The sequence below is a fragment of the Lampetra planeri genome, chromosome 42 (assembly GCF_965212315.1).
Source record: "Lampetra planeri chromosome 42, kcLamPlan1.2.h2, whole genome shotgun sequence".
Classification (NCBI taxonomy): domain Eukaryota; kingdom Metazoa; phylum Chordata; class Hyperoartia; order Petromyzontiformes; family Petromyzontidae; genus Lampetra; species Lampetra planeri.
Genome location: NC_136148.1, coordinates 2,939,749 through 2,965,112, shown reverse-complemented (window position 1 = coordinate 2,965,112; position 25,364 = coordinate 2,939,749). Strand labels below are relative to the sequence as shown.

General features: G+C 50.9%; 2 protein-coding genes across 2 annotated transcripts in view; both read right to left on the bottom strand.

Annotated features, from left to right (window-relative positions):
* Nucleotides 1–12,838, bottom strand: part of LOC144732306 (junctophilin-2-like) — a 51,252-nt gene extending 38,414 nt beyond the window's left edge. The window contains exons 1-3 of the mRNA XM_078613768.1: nucleotides 11,449–12,838; nucleotides 4,470–4,823; nucleotides 310–847 (exon numbers count right to left, since the gene is read on the bottom strand). Of these exons, the coding sequence (XP_078469894.1) occupies nucleotides 310–847; nucleotides 4,470–4,823; nucleotides 11,449–11,827 (1,271 nt within the window). The 5' untranslated portion in view covers nucleotides 11,828–12,838. The remainder of the gene's footprint in view (nucleotides 1–309; nucleotides 848–4,469; nucleotides 4,824–11,448) is intronic.
* Nucleotides 1–25,364, bottom strand: part of RBIS (ribosomal biogenesis factor) — a 575,724-nt gene that overhangs the window by 10,787 nt on the left and 539,573 nt on the right. The gene's annotated exons all lie outside the window — the stretch shown is intronic.

The following is a 25,364-nucleotide window of genomic DNA, read 5'->3' as shown; positions in this document are numbered from 1 at the left end:
TAAGTGCTATCCTCTCCTGAGCATGCGTGTTGGGGATTTCTCCGGACACTCCGGTTTCCTCCCAAACGTCAAACACGTAAATATCACGTTGGTCAAACATCCCGGTACACGATCCACCTCGGGGCAAGTTTGAGATCCTTGGGATCGGCCCCGCGGCACGGGCGCAGGATTGATGGACGCATCGCATGACCGTGAGATTTGACGACGGATTGTTGAGGCCAACATCCGGCATCGGATTGCTCATGGCCGACGACGATGACGGCCATGATGGCGATGATGGCGACAATACAAATCCGAGGTGGGCCTCACCTGGACAGGGCGATGTCGGCCTTCTGCTTGGCGATGGCGGCCGCCCTCTGGGCGCCCTCCACGGCGCGCTCCACCTTCTCGCGCATCTTCCTCGCGCGCAGCGGGATGAGCGTGCGCTTGCGAGCCGGCCGCGCCAGGGCGTTGCGCCGAAACTTGCCCTCCTGCTTGCGCCCATCGGGGAGCGTGGTTCGCCCGTAGCCGTGGCGACGGTTGTCAAGCCACTCGCCCTCGTACTTGAGGCCGTCGGACCGCTCGGCCACGCCGAAGCCGCTGCGCCGGTCGCCCTTCCACTCGCCGGCGAAGGCCTCGGTGGCGGTGGCGTCAACCGCCTCCTCCTCGGGGCCCTCGTCGGCGCCGCCGCCCGCCGCGTCCGAGCGCCGGTCGGCCGCCTCGGAGGCCGTATCGCTGGCGGCCGAACTGCCCACGCTCACGGGGGTGGCGCTGCGGAACGAGCTGCGCTTGCTCTGCTGCGACGCGAGGCTGGAGCGTGACGACGAGCGGCGGAGGCCCAGCACGCCCAGGAAGGAGCCGCCCCGAGCTGAGGGATGAGAGAGGAGAGGTGGATGGGGAGTTGGGGATAAATGGATGGATGGATGGAGGAGAAAGAGAGGTCGCTTGAGAGAACATGGAGGTAGGGGAGGGATGGGAGGCAAGAAAGGCCGGAGTGCAAGTAGGTAGGGATACATTCAGGCAGCGAAAGAGGACGTGACTACACGTGGATGAGCCATTGAGAGAGGAACGAAGGGCAGGTTAGGGACACGTGGCCACATTCAGGAAGTAGGAAGGTGACATGGAGGGAGATATGGAGACAGTCACATGGGAGGGGTGGCATCGGGGTGAGAGGTGACGGGGCGTTGGGCGAAACAGCACAGACACGTACGCACACACGCTCCACCCGGCACGCACACACGCTCCACCCGGCACGCACACACGCTCCACACGGCTGCCAAGTGGGACGCGTGCGGGCATCGCAGGCCACCTCAGCGGTGAGCAGTGAGCGCGCCGCCACCGCACAAAGCGCGGGGGCGCGTCGCGAGAGTGACTCAAGCTGCCTCCCCCCCTCCCGCGGCTCCTAGGAAAAGTCTCGATTGCAGCGCCGAGTCGGGTATCGGGTTGCCCGCGCCGGTTCCCCTTCCCTCCGCGCGCATCAGGCTCACTCAGCGCGTTGCCAAACCCGCGCGAGCGAGCCATTTGAACGGCGTCCGTCAGCGAGCGGCCCCCTCGCGCATTGGGAGAACGCAGCTCCCGGGATGTGGTTATCGGAAGAACGGGAATGCTGTTCGGGAAAGGGGCGTTGGCCGCATTAGGATGCTGTCTGCGCCCGGCAGTGGGCCTTGGTGCAAGGAACGCAATGGCCCCCCCCCCCCCTGTCCAATTGTACACCCCCCACACCCCCCACGGCCGTGGCTGGGCCCCTCAGGGTTCGTGGGGCCTGAAGCAGTCGCCACCCCCCTGAGCACTCGGGATCAGAATCTTTATTTATCCTGGAGGAATCCGATGAGCTTCGAAGCTCTTTTCGACAGATGTCCAGTAAGTTACAACAACAAACAATACAAACACACGATGGGAGTTCAAAGTATAGTAAAGGTAAGTAAATCACTAAAAAAACTAATTAAACTCTGTATATTTTACCGGATAAAGCCCACTGAGTTAATAGCTTCTTTTTCAGAAGCGACCTGGCCACTCGTGGCAGGCAGCCATTGGTCAATTTCACCGGTCACCATGACCCATCTCTCACTTTCCACCCCTGACCCGACACAGCAGCAGCAGCAGCAACAGACACTCAAGATCCACTCTTGGTCATCGGTGGTCGATGACGGTGGGGCGGTGCAAACGACTGAACCTCAAACTTCTTGACCGACAAAGGTCAAGGGAGGTCATCAGAGAGGCCGATACATTTGATGCCACCACATCCCACCATCGCCTCGGTCTGCTACGTCCCCCCGTAGCCGACCATCAAGGACTTGCTCTTACAGTCTCACCACCACCACGACCACCACCAAGCGGGGCTTTAGAGGTCTTCCTTTTGGTCACCGATCTCTGGGTACCACCGCGATGTCTCCCCGTGACCAGCCCTCCACCACCCTGCACGCGTGTCCCACCCGCCACAGCCTCTCCTCCTCCTGATCACATCTTCAAGGTTTTCCTTCCACATTCCATCGCCCTGCTTGCCCTCTCCTGCCCGTGACACCTGTGCTCAGAGCCAATCATATTATTTGTTTCTAGTTGCTCCGGTAAAGGCAATCTCTTGTGGGCTGTGCAGCGAAACAATCCATCGGTGAAATGCGCTTCCATAATTTCACATCCACGCTCCCCGCCTTCGCCAGCCTGCGCTGACGGGCGTGGTGAAGTATGGTCAAACGACCGGCAAGGTGTTCGGAGGATCTCGTCCAGCGGTGGACTGACAAAAGGCTCTGCGCGTACTTTATGTAGTCCTGCCAAAGTCCAACTTGGCGAACTGCACGGCAGAAGCAAATGCTGTGCCAGTTCTATTAATATCCGCTACATTTGCTCCCATGGCTGCTCGTCCTTTCAGCATTAAAATATTTCCCACACGCGCACGCGAGCGTATGTTTGTGCGCCTGTAAGTGCGTGTGGGGAGCGGTGGTGCAGCGGTGAGCGCGCTGCGCCACGAACCCGGCGGCCCGAGTTCGATTCCCGATCACGGCCAACACCGGTGACGATTATCTGGACCGGTCCTGGGCCTCCTCTCCTAGGTCGATTCAGCATCAAATGAATACCTGGTGCTGTGTGTGAATATTGTGTTAAGGCTATATGGGGCACCTTTGTCTTTGTGGGTGCGCGTCGGCACCACCGCTCCACCGGTGCGGGTGCCTGCCACGTCCAGTCCACTTCTTCGTCTAGGAGTCCGAGCCTTGCTGCCGCTGTTGCCGATGACGAAACTATTTATTTTTGCTTTTAAGTATTTCGTTTTTCCAGTTGTGTTCGTGGGCTCTGAGAACGGCCCGCGTGCGAAGGGAAGATGCCAGGAGGATGTTTACACAGCAGTACCAAGAGACATGGCGACGGACAGCTTGGTGGAGGCCTTCTTATTTAATTATTAAACGAAACTATTTTTTATTTTACCAGGACAGGCCCACTGAGCTATATAGCTCTTTTTCAGAAGCTACCAATGACAGCTCAACGAAGTGCTTATCGCGTGGAAATTTGTCGTAGCTAAATTCTCAAAATGCACGTTAATTCTAAATGAGGAGGGAAAAACCAGACGACTCGGAGAAAAATCCACGTGACCACGGGGAGAGAGACACGCAAACTCCAAATATACAACAGGCGTCAGGGTCGGGATCGAACCCACGACCTCCTGCATACGAGGCGAGGGATTTAACATATTGCCACCGCGGCGCAGTGGATTGATCGTGGCTGACGATGTTGATGATGCTGTTGATGACGTTGATGAACTTGACGATGAAGCATCAAAACGCGGCTGCCGTACGAAAGTGCAGAATGCGCGCATCAAGGGGGAGCCACCGCCGAGAGCATGGGAGGTGCATCGTGGTTCTAATATTTGAGACATTCCATCGACGCGAGTAAGTCAAAGGCAAAAATGAGGATTGCACGGAGATGGGGGGCGGACACTCGTGGAGGTGGACGGGGCTTCAGCCGGCGACAGACGGAGCTGGCAGTCAGCCACGAGTGGGCTGGCAGCGTGCGCCAATCTGCCGGCGATGCCAAGTCGACGTAGAGGCTGCAAAGAGGACGATGTCCTCTGGTGCTGATCCGCTCCGGCGATAGTCTCACCACTTTTAGCCACGTGGAAACACTCACGACTTGGCCGATTACACCTGAATATATAGAGGATCACGGAAGCTCGGGCAATTGCGTGCATCTCTTTTTCTGCTTGCCTGTGGTTCCTCCTTGCGCCTCTACGTGAGCGAGTGAATAACCGTACGGTGTGTTGCAAGATAAAATAATTATTTGTTCTTTTTTGTTACGTTTTTATTGCGCTAAAAAACGCCGGGGGCCCAGTGCAACGCGTCGGTGTCCAATAGGAGAGGGACGTGAATTTTTGTTCTATCATTATTATCAAGTCCTGCCAGAAGCCCCCCCCCCCCTCGGCCCCCCATTACGTATTTCTCTCCGCGCCGTATTCGAGTGCGGTTTTACCCCGCCACGTCGTGACGCGGCCAATGGGCGCTCACCTTTCTTGTGGTCCGTGTCCGGGTCGGGCCTGAGGCTGAGCGCGAAGCCCATGCGGGTGGCGAGTCCGGGCCCCAGGGTGAGGCCGCCGACGCCGCCGAGCGAGATGGGCGACATGGGCGAGGTGGGCGAGGGCAGAGGGGAGCCCTTGTCTCCGCCGAAGGCGGGCGGAGAGCCGGGCAGCGGGGTGCCGTCGCTGTTGAGGAGCAACGCGGCGCCGTTGGCGTGCTCGCTGCGCAGCGACGTGAGCGACGTGCCCAGCGGGGAGCACACGGGCGCCGCCATGCCGAACGGCACGCTTTGCCGCACGCCGTAGCCTTGCCGTATGCCGTTGATCCACTGGCCCAGGAAGGTGCCTGCCGGAGGGGAGGGGCGGGGGGGGTTGGGATCGGATCGGATCGCGATTGTGGCACGGAACACGCCGAAGCCGCTGCCGAAGCGTCGTCGTCATTCGCTGCAGTCGTCGTGATCGGCCGGCGTTCTCGTCGGGTCGGTTGTCGTCGTCGCGCACCTCCGATGAGCACGGTCGGCTACGTACGGTGCGCAAGAAGTTCAACGTATATATATATACCATCGCCGTTATCATCACCGCCACTCTCATTGTCAACGTTGTCACTGTGGCCATAGTTGTATCACAGTTGCCAGTGGTGTCATCACTGCCACTATTGGCACCGTTATCATCATCATCATCAACGTGGCATTAGTTTGTCAAAGCTGTCACCACTCTTATCATTGCCACCATAATTAATTTTCATCATCACCACCACCACATTCGGTGTTGTGTCTATGTCGTCACAGTCACGATCATCATCAAACATCATCATCGTCAGCGCTGCCATCATGTGTTGGTGACACTGTCATCATTATCATCGTCGTCATGATCATTGCCATCATGAGGTCATCGTTGTCGCTGTTATCATCATTACTGCTACCACTACCATTGTTATTACGGTCATTATTACAATCATGTTTTATCATGGTTAGTGCTGCCATCATTGTCAATACCATTACCACCGCCATAATTATTAACCTCATCATAATCATGTATGTATGTTGAACTTCCTTCACACCGTACGTAGCCAACCATGCCAATCGGAGGTGCGGGGGAAGGACAGCTAACCAAACACAAAAAAACTGTTCTAATGAGAATTAAAATTAGATGATTTACAAGTGCATAGCTCCAGTGGCTTCCTAACATTGGAAGGAAGAGTGTTCCAGACGGCCGCAGAAGCTCATCTGAAAGCGCGCGATGTGGTGACCGTATTTTTTCGATGGTCAGCGGAAAGCCGCAGCTGCGAGGATGAAAAGCCAGTGCGAGGATGATGATCATCATCATCATCATTATTGCCTAAAAACGCCATTGCCTTGTCTCATAAGCCAAGCAGGTTTTGAGCCTGGTTAATACTTGCTGGTGACTGACAGGGCCTGTCAGGTTGTTGTAGGATGCTAGGTGGCCAGACGATGGCAGTAGAGTAATGGATGGAATCCACCTGGACAGAGCTCCGAGTTGGGCTTTCCCCGAGTTCTCTGTGATTCTTCCCGCATGAAGCCAAAGTCTCACGAAGGTAATTGGTGGAATATTCCAGTGCAGGATCCTCCTGAACACGAGCCCTGAGACTCGGTGAGGCTCTCACTCCCATTATCATCGCCACCACCACCACCACCACTGTCATCAAGTATGTAACAACGCATCGATTCACTGATTACAATTGATTTGTTTTTGCATTGATTCGTGCACGTGTGCATTAATCCTTTGCGAATAATGCAAATAAAATGTGAGTGTTATGTTTAGGTCAACGGGGTAGTGAACAAAACCCACTAAAAATAAAATAAGAAACGTGAAATAATGCCGATGAGATGGAAAATACTAGTTTAACATGATTTATTTTATCGTTGAAAATAAGCGTGACCTCGAATTGAATCGTGATCGTTTACCGAGTAATTAGATGCCTAAACGATCGTCGTCGTCATTGTCGCCAAAGCGTCGTTCTCATAACTGCAATCAGCTGATCAATCATCACCACGATCATTGTCGACGGCGTTGGCGTTTCCGTGCCCGCATTCACCACTTTCCACCATCACCGCGATCGCATTCCTCGTCGTCAGCAGAGTTATTGCCCTAACCAGTCATCACCACCGCCACCGTTATGGCCATCATCACTGTGATAACAATTAGAATGGCTGCCACCATCATCATCATCACCAGCATAATTATCCGTGTGATTCCACCATTCTCAAAACGACGATCGTATTGATTAATCATCATCATGATCTCTAACGTCATTGTTATAATAACCCGAAGCATTGACACTCATCATCGACACCATCATCAATATTTCCACAGTGTTCATCACCCCCCCCCCCCCCCAATCATTACTATTCTCATCAGCATCACCACAAAACAACTCCGTGATTCGGATACCAATTACTGCCGGGCGGAAGCCTGACACGGGGAGCTGTCAAGATTCACGAGACGAGCAGCGGCTCTCGACGTGAAAGATTAAAACGCTTGCGTTCATAGACGGCGCGCCGTTACTGAGCAGGCAGCCATCGGTGAGCACAGCAAACGAGACATGAGGAGGATTGACGGCAAAGCCGGCGATGGAGTGCTGGGAGACGTGAAGAGAAACTTGCCACCACCACCACCGCCGCCGCCGCATTACAAGTGTAAATACTGTACAGGACACTGAATAAATAACGTAGACCGGGGAAAATAACGCAACACCAGAAGACGGAGTCGCCGACATAATCTGAGGACCGCGCGTTATATAAGTGCGGCGATCTCGATTTATTATTTTTAAATATTTTATATTAAGTTCACTTGCTTGCTTGCTTGCGTGATTGCGTGCTTGCTTGCTTGCTTACAACCGTGCAAATCTTTCGGTCGTTTTTTAACCCACTTCCCGTGATCCAATCGAGCTGACATTTTGCACACAGACTCGTTGTGCGTGACAATTAATTTTCGTGAAAAAAAATTCCCAAATTTTACACTGTTTATGGAAATTGTTTTAAATATTTAATTACCAATTGCTTAATGGTGGCAGACAATCATCTGACCCATAGGTGGCAGCCATCTCAAGCCAGAGGACGAGAGGACTCTAGCCGCCCCGATGCCACGCATATAAAGGATTTATAGTGAAAAACTTTGTTTTTACGGGTTAATTTTTTAAAATCCTTTATATTAAGTTCACTTGCTTGCACGCTTACGACCGTGCAAATCTTACGGTCGTTTTTTAACCCACTTCCCGTGATCCAATCGAGCTGACATTTTGCACACAGACTCGTTGTGCGTGACAATTTATTTTCGTGAAAAAAATATTCCCAAATTTTCCACTTTTTAGGAAAAAAGAAATTTCATATTTAATTTAAAATACCAATGTGATAAAAATGAAACTCTTACTCAAGAAAAACAGAAATGAATAATAAAATAAAACCGATGCCACGCAAATAAAGGATTTATAGTGAAAAACTTTGTTTTTACGGGTTAATTTATTCCCTGTTAAAATGCAGCGTTACACTCCAAGGAAGGCGCATTACTCGATTCACCGATGGTGGTGATCTTCCACGAGGGACTTCACGTGGTGTCGAGGTGTAGGCCCTACGAATGAAACCAAGCAAGCTGATGGCCTCAATGTCTGGGAGGACGAAATCGTTGCAATGACTGATTTTAAGATATTCAAACCCATTGCGCACAATGTCAGCTCTCTAGCTCCTCTGGAACATCATTAGAGTTGACACTAATCAACGGGGCAGTCAGGATTATCAACTTGAATCGGATACATTATTTACATTGCATTGTCAATTCACTTCTGGATCAAGGCCTCCGTCTGCCATACTTCACCGTGGTGGTCAGTGAGGGTTAGTGAAAGGGTGGTAGGATGGAGCTGGTGGGGGGGGGGGCAGGACTGGTTCAGATTTCACTAGCCGCTGATGCTAGCCCTGGCCAGGAATGAAGCACAGGTCACGGGGTTCTTAATCTGCAGTGCGCTAACCACCGTGCCACCGCTCCGCCATGCAATAGAGTTACCCTGGGAAATACGTCACGGAAAAAGGCCATCCTCATGGTTATCATCATCATCATCATCCAAAACTGTAGATGTCCCAAATCGTTGTCCTCGTACTGTATACTTTCCTCTTATAAGGAAGTGTTATGATAAAAGTTTATACAGTGTTTGTATTGTACACGAATGCTAAGATAATGGATTGTTTATCATCATCAGCTAGGGCCAAGGCAGCAACAGTTAGCTAATATTACAATACAATATAGTATATATTCACCTAGGAAAGCCTCCGTGAGCCTCAAAACTGTTTTTTCTTTCTCTCGAGGGCCTCGCGTGCGAATTGTTTGACCAATCCCACGAATATAAGCGGCACGTGCGACGAAAAATCCGGAACACCCGGAGAAAACCAGGGGCTGTGAGACACTCGCAGTATCTCTGTGCACGCATTCAGTCAACAAACTGAATCCAAATGTGGACTGAATCTCTCCGTCGACCAAAAGCCAATGCTGTACTGCCATCTCCTGCTCAGCAAACCGACCCACAGCTGGCAAGCGCTGATGGTCACCCACTTCAGTACTGATCAATGATGGCAATGGCAGCGATGTATGTACGGTATTCATCTTCTTGGTTCTTTCGGTAAAGTCACGTAGAAGGGAAATAATAAAATAATAAAAATTAAACATAATAAAATAATTCTCACGACGTTTCCGCCACAACGCAAGCAGCCGTCCTCAGGTGAAGAACAGGTCTGTCGGAAAGACAGCTGCTTGCGTTGTGGCCGAAACGTCGTGAGAATTATTTTATAAATCGAAATTTATGTACGGTATGTTGAACTTCTGTCACGTCGTACGTAGCCGACCTTGCTAATCGGAGGTCGTGCGGGGAAAGGACAACAACAACAACAGCAGCAAAACGAAAACGATGACAAAATGATGGCGACAATGAATGAGCGTGTTGACGAAGATTATGAAATTTAACACGGGAGAGGTGACGACGTTCAACAGTTCCACATCCCGGGTTCTGGCCACGAAACACGTCACATCCCCGCACCTGGACAACACCTGGGAAAAACCCCTGGTGGGTCACCCCGTCCAAGTACGCGGCAATAACAATTCCGTTTTGTGTAACGAGCAAAGAAAAAAACAAAAGGGGGCCTTAAAATAGTCCTTGCTACAATGTGAAGTCTGACCAATGCCATTGAATGAGCGATTTGAGACTTCCTTGAGTGGTAGGAAACGGAAAGTAGCCCGGAGAAAACGCTCCCCACGTGTGCAGGGGGGGGGGGGTCACACCCTGGGATAGGCCGATCTCCTTGCTGGCCACACCTCGAGCCCCCACCCCACCCCCCGATTCTACACAACTACGACTACCTGGCGAAACCCGGACGGTCAACCGTTCGAGGACTAACCATCTTCATCCGAGATCCGACGAGTTCCCGTGTCTTCTTGGTTCTTTCGGTAAAGTCACGTAGAATGAAGATAATAAAATAATAAAAATAAAACATAATAAAATTATTCTCACGACGTTTCGGCCGCAACGCAAGCAGCCTCTGTCTTCTCGACAGACCTGTTCTCCACCTGAGGACGGCTGCTTGCGTTGTGGCCGAAACGTCGTGAGAATTATCTTATTATTTTATTATTTTTATTATTTTATTATTTCCATTCTACGTGACTTTACCGAAAGAACCAAGAAGATGAATCCCTGCAGTCACGAAAGCTTTAAATCGAAGAGTTCCCGTGTATTCAGGGTAGAGGGGTCATTGCCCAGGTAATGACTATGATGCAAGGATGTTGGCAGTGATGACAACAATGATGATGATGATTTAACACGAAGGCTTTCGCGACCAATATTGTCCATAATAGAGGTTTTTGGGTAAATATAAATGCGTCGTTAAACCCGCCACCACCCGACACAGCCAATTAGTAAGGTTTGTCACGTGACCAAAACGTGCCCATTCGTCACGAGTACAGCAAACCGGTGTGTTGTCGAGTAAACCCACAACATTTACAATTCGAGAATGCGATCTACCCAAAATCTCGATGATGAATGATGATGATGATGGTGAGAATGACGTCTGTGACAACACGATGGCGGCGACATTATTAATTAAACGCGCACGCACGAGACGTGGTGACAACGGTTCGATCAAGTGGCCCACACCTCGCATCTTCATGCGTGTTAACATGCGTGTCACTCGGGAAATAAACTTATTCTGATTCTGAACATCTGCCAAGCCCTGGTGGTCACCCATTTCACGCACTGAGCAGGCGACAGCTAGCCTGCTTCGTGTTCGAGATCTGATCAAAGGAAGAAAAAAACACACATGCAAAGACAAATATCCCCCGTATAGCCTTTGGCAGACTTGGGGCAAGTGCTGTTAACGAGCGCCTATGAAGAGGCTGGCACGGCACACGAGGGGGTGGGTGGCCAGCACCACGCCCGACCGCATTTGCCTCCCCAAGCAGCGATGTCTTACACGCCGCAGCTGGTACTCATTTGAGGCTGAGTCGACCTAGGGGCGGTCCAGCACCGGTTCAGAAAATCATCACCGCTGTTGGTGGTGACCGCGAGCGAGAAATCGACCTCGGGTGCATCGCGGGATTCGTAGCGCAGCGCTCTCACTCGCGAGATGTTAACTACCTCGCCCGGTATGCAGAAGGCCGTGGGTAAGATCCCCACCCTATTTGGATGTTCTCCCCGTGGTCGCCTCAATTTTTCTCCGGGTCCTTCGGTTTCTTTTCCCTCCCTCCATATTCAGAAACGTGTCTTTAGAGTGTCTAGCTGCTATAAATGTCCACGTGACAAGCGACTTTGCCGAGCTATCATTTGTGATACCCAGGTCGATCCTGACAAAGAGCCTATACCTGGCAAAACGAAAACTGTCAAATCGCTAACAGTTGTCAACACGATGAATCACGGCGCACGATCAATGCCAAGTTACACACACACTCACGCACACACACACAAACGACGAACCCACCTCCATCTGAGTAGGTCTCCGTGCCGTACCCGTCCTGCAGCCCATTGCTCCACGTGCCCTCGTACCTCGCCCCGCTGCTCATGCTGTGCCTGCCCCCGTAGCGTCCCTTGAATCCGTGCGTCCACTCGCCCGCGTACACCCATCGCCCCTTGTTCTCCACGCCCAGACCATGCCTCTTGCCCTGCGCCCAGTGACCTTCGTACGCGTTGCCGCTCGGCCACGTGTAGACACCGACCACCTCGAAGCCATGGCTCCAGTTGCCCGAGAACTCGCCCTGGCCTCGCGGCCCCGTGCACACTCCGTGCCCGTGAGCTTTGCCGTCCTCCCAGCCACCGCAATAAGTGCCGCCGTCATCAAAATCAAAGCGTCCCCCACTCATGCATGAAGCGTTCCTCTGCGCCCGAGCGAGCGCAGCCTCACGCCCGCGAAGGAGATGAAGGTGGTGGTGGAGGAGGAGGTGGTGGTGATGGTTGCGGTTGTCGTGATATTGGTGGTGGAAGGAGTGTCACTCGCGATGAAGAGATATTCCCCCACCCCCGCCCACAGCTCTCTCAAGAGTGGTGATGGTGCTGCTGATGATGATGGTTGTGATGGTGGAAAGGGAAGTCTTCTCAATGCGGTGACGAAAAAGGAATGTTCACCTCTCCCAACAATGGTCGACGGAGATCGTTTCCACCTGAATCCGCCTTTTGGTGTCACCACCACCACCAACCACCGCAGCAACGTCCAGCCGGTGTTCAGGGGAGAAAAAAATGTCCCTAGCAGCGCAGCCTTAAAAAAAAAAATTTATTATAATACAATCATTGTGAGATAGTCACCGGGAACGTCTTTATCCTTTTCATTCTTGGCGCGTATGATGGTGATCTGCACCCGTGCAGAGCTGTAGATAGCACACGAGAAGGAGACGTTCTGCTGCTGCTGCTGCGGTGATGCTGTTGCTGTGGTGCAGACAATGTCGATGCTAATTCGGACGCGATTCCAAGGCTTGCCTCGCTGGCGTGTCTGGTTCGTCGTGTGTTGTTGTTCTTGATTATCGCCGCTGCTGGTTTTCCAAATAATATTTTCTCTTGTTATATCGTCTACATAAATCCAGCGGTCGTGGTTGCGTCGCTTCAGGTTGCCTCGCGGTGTCTCAACAACCCACACGCACCCGATGCTCCGTTCTCTTGCGAAGGCTCCGCTTAGCAGCAGCAGCAGCGGCAGCAGCAGCAGCAGCGTTCACCTGAACGGCTGAGCGGATGAAGCAGGAACAGAGAGAGAGAGGGAGGGGAGTGGGAGAGAGGAAGAGAGAGAGGGGGGGGGGTAACACGCATGGAGATGCGCACAGCTCCGAGCCCCGCCTGCCTGCCTCCGTTTGGATGCACGGTCAGTTTGGCTTCCCAGACGCTCAGTTGGGTTGCGCTGTGTGCCGAGCCGAGCCTAACAAGGCTATGTGAGCACCCGGGCAATGCCACCAAAAATAAACTAAGCCGCGTCTCTCTCTCTCTGCCTCTCTGCCCCTGCTCATCCTCCTCCCCCCCCCCTCTCGCTCTCTCTCCTCCAGCCCCCTCCTCTCTGCTGCTGCTTGTTCCCCCCAATGTTCCACAAAGCAACAATTTCGTTACGCTTTTCTCTCGCTCTCCACAAACATTTGTGAGTCAGTGGCGGAAAGTCCACATTCCTGTGGCGAGTCTATCCATAGAATAACAACTGTTAACGGCTTCACAACGTGCTGATTATTTTTCTTATCGACCCCGAGTTCACGATGAGCTGAGTCAAAACCCGAACGAGGATCTGAACTCGCCACCAATCGCTTTACCAAAAACACCTGGCCCAGGGATTTTCCATCATCTTTTTTAGGATAGGGCCCCCAATCAAGACCACTGGTCCCTCCCCCCCGCCCGCTCCCCACCACCAGCCCCAACAACACACCTCAGGCTACTGGAGGCCACAACACAGACACATCACACCCGCGGAATTGGACGTTTGTCTCACGGTCGAGGATCAGCGTACCTTGTCGTCACGACGTGGCACTGACCTTCTTCCCCCCCCCCCAGCACAATTCAAAAGCTATCCTGCACGGCATCCACGACGAAGCCTGTGCTTCGATACCACCGCACAAATAGGGCTTTGACCCCACGGCTAGAGAGCCCGTTGGTGTAACTCAGCCTCAACAACCCCCCCACCGCACCGGCTCCCACTCCCCTACTCCCCATTCAGCCCCACGCCCCCCCCCCCCAGCTGAGAGGGCAAAATACAACCCTGCTGCTTGTTAAAACTTTACAGCTCCCGCTTAGAATGCAATTAAATGTTCATTACTGAGGCTATATATAAGTGTGGGGGGGGGGAGCTTGGAAGGATTGAACGCGATGAGTTGGGATGTGCGTCGCAAGCGAAGCAGAGCCTGGTTTGGTCACCTGGATGGGTGAACCCAGTGCCGGATTATCCCAGGAGCGAAAGTAGCTACGTGTGTAGTAGCTACGGGCCCCGCACTTTCAAGGGCCCCGCACCAATTCCGGTTCAGTGATTCTGCACTTGCTCTATTACTGTAGTACTATACCGCCTTCAGCTTTTACGAACGACTGGGTGTTTAAGGTTATCGATTTGTCTTATTATCTGGCTGTATAGAAAATGAAAAAATATAATTAGTTTACTATGCAAGTAAAAATAATGTGTTTTAATATGTACGTGTTTTTATAATTTAGGGCCCTTTTATATTTATTTTAAAAACTGGAAATATGGTTTTGGGGGGGGGGGGGCAGAGCTTTGTGACGTCATATTTGAGGGGGGGGGGGTCTGACTTTTTGTGACGCCGTGTGACGAAGGGGGGGGGGGTCAAAACTCGTCCAAAATCACGTGACGTCATTTATGGACGGCCCCTTACGGCAAATACAAATCTCCCCTCATCTCGCCTTTCACAGGCGGTTGGGGCAAGTGCTTTTGGCGAGTAGCGCCTACGAAGGCCGGCACGGCACACGGTCGGGCTGGGTGGCCAGCACCACGTCCGGTCGCCTTCGTATTACGAGTGGCGACGTTTACACACCGCACCAGCTAGCTACTCATTTATTAAGGCTGAGTCGACCTCGCGGAGGCCCAGAACCGGTTTAGGTAATCGTCACCGGTGTTGGGTGGCCGTGAGCGGGAATCGAACTCGGGTCGCCGGGTTCGTAACGCAGTGTGCTAACACCTTCCTGTGCAGTGCTGACCTTCATAGGTGCTCGCTCACAGCACTTGCCCCTACAGTCTGATCACGACTATACGGTGGAACTTTACCTTTGTACAGATAGGTAGAATACGTCTCCTTCACAGATCTATCTCTCCACGTGAAAATCAAAGTAATTGTTTACGGCACCCATCGGACGCACAGTTCTCTGCAAGCGTAGAATATCAACGGCATCGATTCGGAACAAGCAAAACTGAGTTTGCTTCGCACTTTGACACAGTTTGTTCTGAGCCGTGGTGCCCACATGGGCTGTGTAAACAAATACGCTGATATGTGTAATGACCGACAAATAACCCCAAGCCAACATGCAGCCTAACGACTATCATCCCACCTGATGATGGACGCTTGTATTGCGCCCGAAACGTCTCTCGAAGCAGCTTTGTAAATACACTGGTAAATAGAGGACATGATACTGGTACGAACCTCCTGGTTACACCAGCCCACAGGGGATTATTGTGTCCGTCGTGCAGGGAGGGGCTGGATGGGGAGGGAGGGGCTGGGTGGGGAGGGGAGGGTGTGGAGGGGCTGGGTGGGGAGGGTGGGGCTGGGTGGGGAGGGGCTGGTCACCCCGTGGTGCCCTTATAAAACTCAACGTTTAACCTACTCACGCGGCTTGTGCCCGCCCTCACAGTCGGCCATATTTGCGGAATACACCACGCCGCCGTTGACCCTGGCCATTGACCGAGCAACCCAACGTTCCTACCAGCTCCCTCCGCAGGAATGTGTTTATTTCGCGTCGTTATCCACATAATATAATAATAAAAAAATATATGTTTAAATGTTTTATTTTTATTATTTTATTATTTCCCTTCTACGTGACTTTACCGAAAGAACCAATAATATGATGGGGGCTTGTTTTTGTAATAAAAAAAAATCAGGGTCTTGAACCCCCCACCCCCCCCCCGGTTGAATCACAGGTGACCACAATCCGGATTTGAAATCCACATCGACACAGGGTGGTGCTGGCCCACATCTCTCGAACACGGCCATTACGAGCAACCCACGAGCCATGGGGCCACCTTCGGCGATGCAACGATGCCGCGTCTGTTGTGACCCAGCAGTATGATTACGAAAAGCCCTCTTTAACATTTCAAGAGGGGGAGAGGAGGGGGGGGCTGCAATTTTGCCCGCGGATTGTTACACCGCGGCGGAAGCGATAAACAAACCCGCCGTCGCCTAGGTTATTGCACTTCGGAAGAGGATGACTCCGCGTGCCAATTAGTTGACGAGCTCCGCTAATTGGCAACGCAGCGAGCTTGGCCGAGCAGCCGCGTGTGGAAGTGGCGACAACAGAGAACTGGGGGAGGGAGGGGGGGGCCCCCGTCATTATTTGCCAGACTCCAGTGTCTGTGCGAGCCACCGCTCAGCCGTCACGCTTTTCCTCCGTTCAAATGTAAAATGACTCAAACAAATAAGCAGGCAGTGGGGCTAGTCTCTCCAAATGTTGTGTTCATGGCGATACGCAGCGTGAGCGTGTGCGTGGTGGGGAGCGGTGGTGTTGCGGTTAGCGCGCTGCGCTACGAACCTGGCCACCCGGGTTCGATCCTCGCTCACGGCCAACACCAGTGACGAATATTTGAACCGGTCCTGGGCCTCCCCTAGGTCGACTCAGCCTCAAATGAGTACCTGGTGTGATGTGTGAGCATCGACACTAGAGAGACAAAGGCGGCCGGGCGTAGTGTTGGCCACCCACCCCCTCGTGTGCCGTGCCGGCCTTCGTAGGTGCTCGCTAACAGCACTTGCCCCTGCAGTCTGTTAGGGCTACACGGGGGAAACTTTGTCTTTGTATACGTCTGGGTCTGGGCCTCACCTAGGTCGACTCGACCTCAAACGAGTATCTGGTGCGGTGTGCAAACATCGCCACTAGAGAGACAAAGGCGACCGTGTGCGGTGCTGGCCACCCACCCCTTCGTGTGCGTGCCAGTTTTCATAGGTGCTCGCTAACAGCACTTGCCCCAACAGTATTCTAAGGCTATTACAGGGGATCTTTGTCGTTATGTGTTCGCAACAACTATTCACAAGAGCAGTACAGTACTTGACTGAGCTGGTAAAAAAAAACAAACAGGGGCAGAGACCCCCAGCCTGGAAAATGTAATGATGGTGATGATGATGCCACCGTTTTTCTCAAGTGTAAACCATAATGATTGGCAATTAGGCACCACCAGATCTCGAATGTTGGCCAACAGCCAAATCACGATGAATGACGTTCCAATTGGAAGTTTGGAAACATTACTCTCTGCTTGTTTGTGTGCTTCCCGCGGAAGTTGTCGAGGCAAGGCGAGCCAGCAACTACACATTGCTTCCAGAAAGACCCATATAAAGGCTGACTGACGAAAATGTAAACGTTTATTTTCACATGGCGACGAAGTCTGTGTGCGGAATGTGCGATGGAATGAAGTCATCTTGACAAGCGAAGCATGCTGGGAATCTTGCTATGTTTAGTAAGACACATTTTATCGGTGATATCTACTTGCAATTTAGTTAGACACAATATTAAAAAAGCACACGATAATGTAATAGTTGTTCCCAGAATGCAATGGAATCCATGCGTTTCACTCTCCAACTAACAGTGCCTAACCAGTGGAACTCCAACGCGTTCCTTGTGACACATTTCAGCCTTTGTTCCGTTTTCTTTGTAAATGCCCAGTTTGAGACGTTATACTGGTAGGAACCTCCTGGTTACACCAGCCCATAGGGGATTATTGTGTCTGTCCGTCGTGTAGGGAGGGGCTGGGTGGGGAGGGGAGAGAGGGGCTGGGTGGGGAGGGTGGGGAGGGGCTGGGTGGGGAGGGTGGGGCTGGGTGGGGGGTGGGAGGGGTGGGGTTGGGTGGGGAGGGGCTGGTCACCCTGTGGTGCCCTTATAAAACTCAACGTTTAACCTACTCACGCCGGCTTGTGCGCGCAGGACCCGGAGAACAACCCACACGACCACGTTGAGTGAGACACGCAAACTCCAAATATACAGCATGCGTCAGGATCAGTATCGCACCCACGAACTCCTGCATACCAGGCGAGGAAGTTAACATTTCACCACCGTGGCGCTCCAAGTTATATAGGTTGGCATGTGCCCTCGTGTAAGGAACGAAATGGGACCAATCCCCGTTCAATTTCGCCGCCCACACCCCTCATTTCTTAAAAGCCCGTCAGCCTGGGACCTTTGTGGCCCGTGGGTGATTGTGACGCAGTTGCACCGCCTGCACACGCGGGCGCTTTTGTGCGCGCCAACAGCGGACCTAATTTACACCAAAAAAACCTCAACACATCTGTTGAGGTTTTGCCTTGAAATGATACATGTATAATAATAGGCGACGTTAAGGGCAATGGTGCATTATAGCACGCGAAACAATATTTTGTCATGAAGTAGGGTCATTGCCCGAAACGTCGCCTACTATAATTTTAGAGACATGTGTGTCTTGGCTTCATGCGCGCGCGTGTGTGTTTTGTTTTGTCCATGGGTAGTAAGTGTTATTTCCTAATTGCTTATGCCTCAAAGGTACAGAAAATGGCTCTTATTCCCCACAAACTTTGTGACACGGACAGTGATATTTTGAGATTTACCTATTTTCAATGAGAAAACCTGTGCATTTGTGCAATTCCTTCACATAAAGTCCTGGTCACAAAAGCAAAGTTTGTGGGGAATAATATCCATTTCTCTACATTTTAGACATAGGCAATTAAAAAGAACACTTACTACCCAGGGACAAAAATCATCTTGCAGTGTTATATGTGTGGATCACTGTCAATAGCAGCAGCAGCAGCAGCACCAACAAATTTGTTTAATTTCTACTCATCAAGTTTTCAAGGCAGCCGCAGCTGTGGCTGTTGGCTGCTGCGTGTAACGTCGGCGACAAACCCCACCACGCGACTACAAGGCCCCCCCACGGTTCTCGCAGAGGCCGTGTTGGGAAGAGCCATGGCCACGTGCGTGAATTATTAACGAGAGAGCTCCCCCCCCCCCGCTCCGCCTTGCGATGTGCCGAGGGGGGCCAGGCTCTTTCTCTCTCACTCTTTTCTGTTTGCTCAGCTCATGCTTTTTTTGGTACCTGCCCCGCTACATAAAACAGAACCAACGCACGGACACACTTTGCCGCAACATGCGGGAATACAAATCGGTGCGTGTGTTGTGTGTGCCACGTGTGTTCGATTCCCGCTCATGGCCAACACCGGTGGACGATTATATCTGAACCGGTCCTGGGCATCCCCTAGGTCGACTCGGCCTCAAATTCATATCTCGGCCGGACGTGGAGTTGGCCACCCATCCATCCCCTCGTGTGCCGTGCCGGCCTTCAAAGGCGCTCGCTAACAGCACTTGCCCCAACAGTCTGTTCAGGCTATACGGGTGATCTTTGTCTTTGTAATGTGAGATGGCACGGTCGCGTGCATTGCATCACCTTGCATATAAATGCACGTAAGTGTACAGGGCGGGCGGGAAGTCGCTATACCCCCACCCCTGTATTAAGTTATTAACGTAGAGAGGTTAACAAGTATAACCCGTAAAAACAAAGTTTTTCACTATAAATCCTTTATATGCGTGGCGGCTAGAGTCCTCTCGTCCTCTGGCTTGAGATGGCTGCCACCTATGGGTCAGATGATTGTCTGGCAGCATTAAACAATTGGTAATTAAATATTTAAAAAAATTTCCCTAAACAGTGTAAAATTTTGGAAAAAATCTTTTCACGAAAATGCGTTGTCACGCACAACGAGTCTGTGTGCAAAATGTCAGCTCGATTGGATCACGGGAAGTGGGTTAAAAAACGACCGAAAAATTTGCACGGTCCTAAGCAAGCAAGCGAACTTAATATAAAGGATTTAAAAAGCGGCGTGTATAAGACTTCTCGCCCACCCTGTACGCTGTCGTATCAATTGCAGATGTTTGATTACGTTTCCTGCAGTGCCACGTGTGGTGAGAAGTAGCCGATCTGAAAACACACGAGGTGGAATGGTCGAGCGAGCGGTGATGGTTTCGTTGATGAGGCAGCGAATCTCAATTTGAGATTTGTCGCTGTAGGCGACGCGCATGAATGAGCACGCACGTGAGCAGCCGACGTCCATCGTGAAACGGCGTTGCACTTCACCAAGCATCGGGCCCGTGCAGCGTGTGACGCAGTAGATCGGTACCGCACATGAACGGAGATTTTGGGTAAACTTGCAAAAGCTGGATTCATGGTGGGTCGCGAGGGACTGACCCTTTTGGGAAACCCGGTCGAATCCACGTAAACCAAACGTAATATTTTGTTGATTTAAAAAAAAATGAATATGCAAAGGAACAACAACAACTTATTGGTTCTTTCGGTAAAGTCACGTAGAAGGGAAATAATAAAATAATAAAAATAAAACATAATAACATAGAGAATTATTAAAAATAAAACATAATAAAATAGAGAAATATTTTAGTATGTTTATTTTTATTATTTTATTATTTCCCTTTTACGTGACATTACCGAAAGAACCAAGAAGATGAATCCCTGCAGTCACGAAAGCTTTACATCGAAAAGAACAAAAACAATTTTAGGGGTCAATTAATTGAAGATCGCAAGACATCTGGATCACATGAGGAGAAAGATTTAACCCAAGGTTCTTCAACTACATTCTCCTGCGGGACACATCGGTCAATCAGCGTCACATAAGCGACCGCTAATCTCGACTTCTCGTTTGTCTTCCATCTCGCCGATGTGTAAATATCTTGCCTACGACTCTCTCTCTCTCGTCTCTCTCTCTGTAGCGCACTAAATGGCATCTCTTTGTGACACTCATTGCTGGCTGCATGAGTGACTCATGCAGCCAACTATGGCTGCAGAGTTTGGTAGTACATGTTGTTTACGTCGTTTATTGTGAAAATTCGGTCACAGTTCCTATGACCACTGTTTCATTGCTTTTATGGCCTTATTTTGGTGATTTTCGAAGTTTTTTGCTTTGGCCATGTTTGTTTGTTGTAGTACAGAGTTAGACTGATGGCCTTAATCTAAGTTGTCTTGTGGTTGTTGTTGTTTGACTTGCATCCCACTGGGATATTTGCACAGGGTTGGTGTACGGTGATTTTTCTGCAATATTTTTCTTGGATTTTCTGTTTGCACTTAGTCACTTTAAGATGTTTTCTTGTTCATGTTTTAGTTTTTTGCTTGTTGCGGTTGCGCCCGATTCAAGAGCCGAATGGCTCACAGGGCTATACCTAATAAATGAACTTTGAACTTTGACCCCCCCCCCCTCCGATGAGCCGTATCTCTTAGCCTGGCCCGGCCACTGCAATGACTTTCGTTTGCCAGATGCGGCCCCGTTGAAGAGTCACGCTTTAAGCGACGCTTCGCACGTTAAGCCACCTGGGCCACGTGCCCGTTCATTATATTCTATTCAACTAATTCAAGCCACGGGTTAGTGGCGGGAGCATTACTTTCCCACCCATAAATCAGCTTATAAACAATAAAAAAAACTTGTACTTACAAGCTTAACATTGATTAAAAAAACACAAATTATAACCAATAGTCAAGGTCCTGGCTTCATTGGATTCAAATTAATATTTTACGATGATAGATTGTAGCCTCTGTAACACACGGGCGCACAAGATCCCCCGTGTAGCCTTTGCCAGGCTGACGGGGCAAGTGCTGTTAGCGAGCACCTATGGAGGAGTCTCATGAGCCACGAAACTCGTTTTCACAGATGTCCAATGTATGCATGAATGTTGAACTTCTTTCGCACTGCACGTAGCCAACCGTACGTATCGTAGGTGCGGGAACGCAATACCTGCTTCGCCTTTTGTCTCCCCAGTGCCGATGTTCACACATTGCTGCCGAGCTCACCTCGGGGAAGCCCACGAACTTTTGAAATATTCGTCACTGATGTTGGCTGTGGACGGACATCGAACTCGGGGAAGTCGGGTCCGTAGTGCAGTGCGCTAACCACTTCACTCCCGCTCCCTACACGCACACACAACCATGCATCTGTACAATGTTACATTCACACATCGTGCGTACAGTCCGCCCATTTATTATTCATGCACGGGAGTGAATAAAAGCGCTGATAGCGACAGCTCAGCCATCCCATCAAAGTGTTTACATCATCATTAGGTCTCATGATCGGTCACATGTGGAGTTCTATGCGTTTTCGGGTCGAATGTCCGATGTTTAGCTCCACGCGCCGGAAGCTTCTCCCGAGTTATGATTTGTCTCTGAGCCAATATCGTGAGTTTGTAAATGCAGTAGCACGTTTGTGTGTGTTTTAATTGAAGCTCTCAGCAAGTGGAGGGAAATGTGGGTTGGTAGGCTCACGAGTTCGTAGAATGCACAAACCGACTGCTTCATCATCAACAACAACATCATCATCACAGTTCAACCCCTGAACACCACCCTGGTAAATAAAAACCTACTCAACACATTCGTCAATAGCAGGAAAAATATATGACAGGCGGTGGTTAGCTTTCTGATGTGCTTTCAGGTTGTAGCACTTCTAAAGAAAACCAATTTCTTTAGAACTGTTTTTGTGTGTGTTTAGTTTGTAGTCCATCCCTTGCACCTCCGATTAGCACAGTTGGCTATGTACGCGGTGCGAAATAAGTTGAACATACATTGTGCGTATTGTCCTGACTGTTTCATTTTCGGAAGAAGCTCCCAGGGCAGAGGGGAAAATACGGGACACGATGCCGAACGATACTCGTTGTACAAATTCCGAAATCCCATCGGAGAGCTAAATGCCTGCAACTTAAACATGGCAATTAACCGATGACGTTCCCGTGTAACCATCATCACATCGGAGACTATGAATCTCGATTGGCTCTCACGTTGGTGTCACGGAGAGGGGGCGTGTATTCTGGAAGTGGAGCGATAATCGCAACAGGGGCTTAACAAGAGCTGCATCCCATCCTCAAAGCGTCGCTCCCACCCACCCACCTAGAAATGGGTCACGGCGAGAGAACCCATTAACGCGCGGCCCAGGCGTGTTCCCGACGCTAATTGCGAGTCTCCGATTGTATTATTATTATATATGTGTATTAAAATCAAATTACACCGGTTCCCATCGAATCCCGTCACGGCACCTGGACGAGCCACTTTGCCCAACTCCGTGTCATTTTCAAAAGAGAACACCGATAGTTCCCATTCGCTGGACATCACCCGTGAGAGTGGGTACTAAACACATTGTCCTGCGGAGGAGGAGGGAGCTGGTAGGAACGTTGGGTTGCTCGGTCAATGGCCAGGGTCAACGGCGGCGTGGTGTATTCCGCAAATACGCCCGACTGTGAGGGCGGGCACAAGCCGGCGTGAGTAGGTTAAACGTTGAGTTTTATAAGGGCACCACGGGGTGACTAGCCCCTCCCCACCCAGCCCCACCCCTCCCACCCCTTCCCCACCCAGCCCCTCCCCACCCAGTCCCACCCCACCCTCCCCACCCAGCCCCTCCCTCCCCACCCAGTCCGATGACGTACACGAACCGAATAAAAAAAACTAGAATTAAATAACTTTATCAGTCCCGAAGCTCCCACAAGGCTATGCGGGAGGGCATGTGGCCCAATTTGACACCAGCTATCACAGAGTGCGGTCGTGTCGCTTCAGTTATCTGCGGTGAGGACAATTTATTTTAAAACGGCGCTACGCCTCTCTAAATAAAATTAAGTACGAACCAGGTTAAAATCCCGCTCAGCTGAGACCTCCCCGATGCCTCACAGCCCAAACCTATGACATCTGGCATCCCAGGCACGCCACGAGCATGACAGTTGCAATGCGGATAGAGACAATGCCATCGGTGTGTTTGTTTAAAAGAACCGACGTTATAATTAAAGTGCCGCCGATGTTTTGGCGAGCGGGGAGGCCTTTCCAACTCGCAAACCCAGGGGTGTGATCTGTCACAAGTGCTCCGTGTCGCCGGCCGACAGATGCACGTTAAGCCACGTTACACTTACACGCGGTTGGCTTTGTCTTGTTTTTTTATGCCAATGTGTGAGCGTACTGGGGGGTTTGTTTACGACAGATGGCAACAGCGCGTCACGCAGATTTTTGTTTTTGTTCTCTCTTCTGCATAGCGGCGTACGAGTCGTCGCAGCGCGGGCTCTCGCATCGCTTGGCAACAACTCCGAAGTTTCGTTCAGCGTGCCGGGAGCTTCTTCAGGAGCTGAATCAGAATATTTATTTACACTGGAAGAATCCGATGAGCATACATCCATGTGGAAACATTGTTGAGTGGCCGTCCTATGGTAAGGCATTTCCAAACCTCATCAAAGTCATTGTTGAGTGGTCGTCCTATGGTGCAGGCATTTCCAAACCTCATCAAAGTCATTGTTGAGTGGTCGTCCTATGGTGCAGGCATTTCCAAACCTCATCAAAGTCATTGTTGAGTGGTCGTCCTATGGTGCAGGCATTTCCAAACCTCATCAAAGTCATTGTTGAGTGGTCGTCCTATGGTGCAGGCATTTCCAAACCTCATCAAAGTCTTCATGACCCACCACAGCGAGGATTGTGATTTGATTCTAGAATATTCGCAATCAGAATATGTATTTATGCTGGTGGGGTCCGATGAGCTATGAAGTTATTTTTCACAGATGTCCAGTAGGGGCAGGTTAGAATGGTACAACACTACGCAAATATGATGAGAGTGCAAAATATAGAAAAGGTAAACAAATCAATAAAACTAAAATGTTTTTATCTTACAAGGTCAAGCCCACTGAGCTATTAAGCTTCTTTTTCAGAAGCGACCTGGCCACAAATGAGAGCTCAACGAAGTGGCTTATCATGTGGAATTTATAGCAGCAAAAGTAATCTAAACGCATTCCGATTCTAAATCTGGAGGGAAAAACCGGAGAGCCTTCTGAACCGAGCCAGATACTCTCCCAGCACATGAAACCGAAACTTCAGGCGAAGTAAATTTGTTTTCGTTCTCACACATCAAAATAGCCCTGCACAAACCCAAATACTCAAAACGTCACAAGGCCAGCAACAACCGGTGGTATATTGAGATGCCATAAACCGCGCGGCGCGGTGACAACCTGAGAAGACGCGTCGGGAGGGCTTTACAGCTATACGGCGCAACCGTGAATACCCCCACGGTAGAATTGGGGAGCACGGTTTTTCGCGTCGATTTGGTTTTAGTCGCCATATCCATTCGAGCGGGCGGGCGCGCAAACGCGGCACGCACGCAGATCGCGGCGCTTACTCCGTTGCACGCTTCGCGGAGGACTTCAGCAACAATAAACAAAAACACACACGCAGCTCTTAAGAAATGTACGTTGAGGATTTGTAGAAGCATGAAACGGTCGTTACAAATAAAAAAAATCGCAGCACAACCGCGAAAAAAACCTATTGTGTGGAAACGATGGCGTGGACGGATTGATGGCCTGCCGTTCGCTTGGAAGCCACGGTTCTTGGTCTCGTAACGGCCTCATAACCAGGCACGTGGAAGACACAAGTGGCGTCAATGTGAAAAATAGGGCGCTATTCGTGGCAGTGCAGCAGTATACATCGGCACAATGAAAGCGGCCATTAAGGATCGCGCTGATGGATTTGTCTCGTCTCCGCAACAACGCCCTCTTGGCAAAGGGACTTACAAAGTGGTCGGTAAAATTGGCCAGCGGAGGGCGAAGACGTGAGGACAATGGAGCAATGTGTCATTGCTTCCCGTTGCATAAAGAGTTTTAGCAGCGCAACACGGAGCGGCGTGGGCCGTAGAGACCTGCAGGTCTGTTCAGATTTCAGCCTATTCACGTGTCACAATATAATTCGTCGATAAGTTAAAA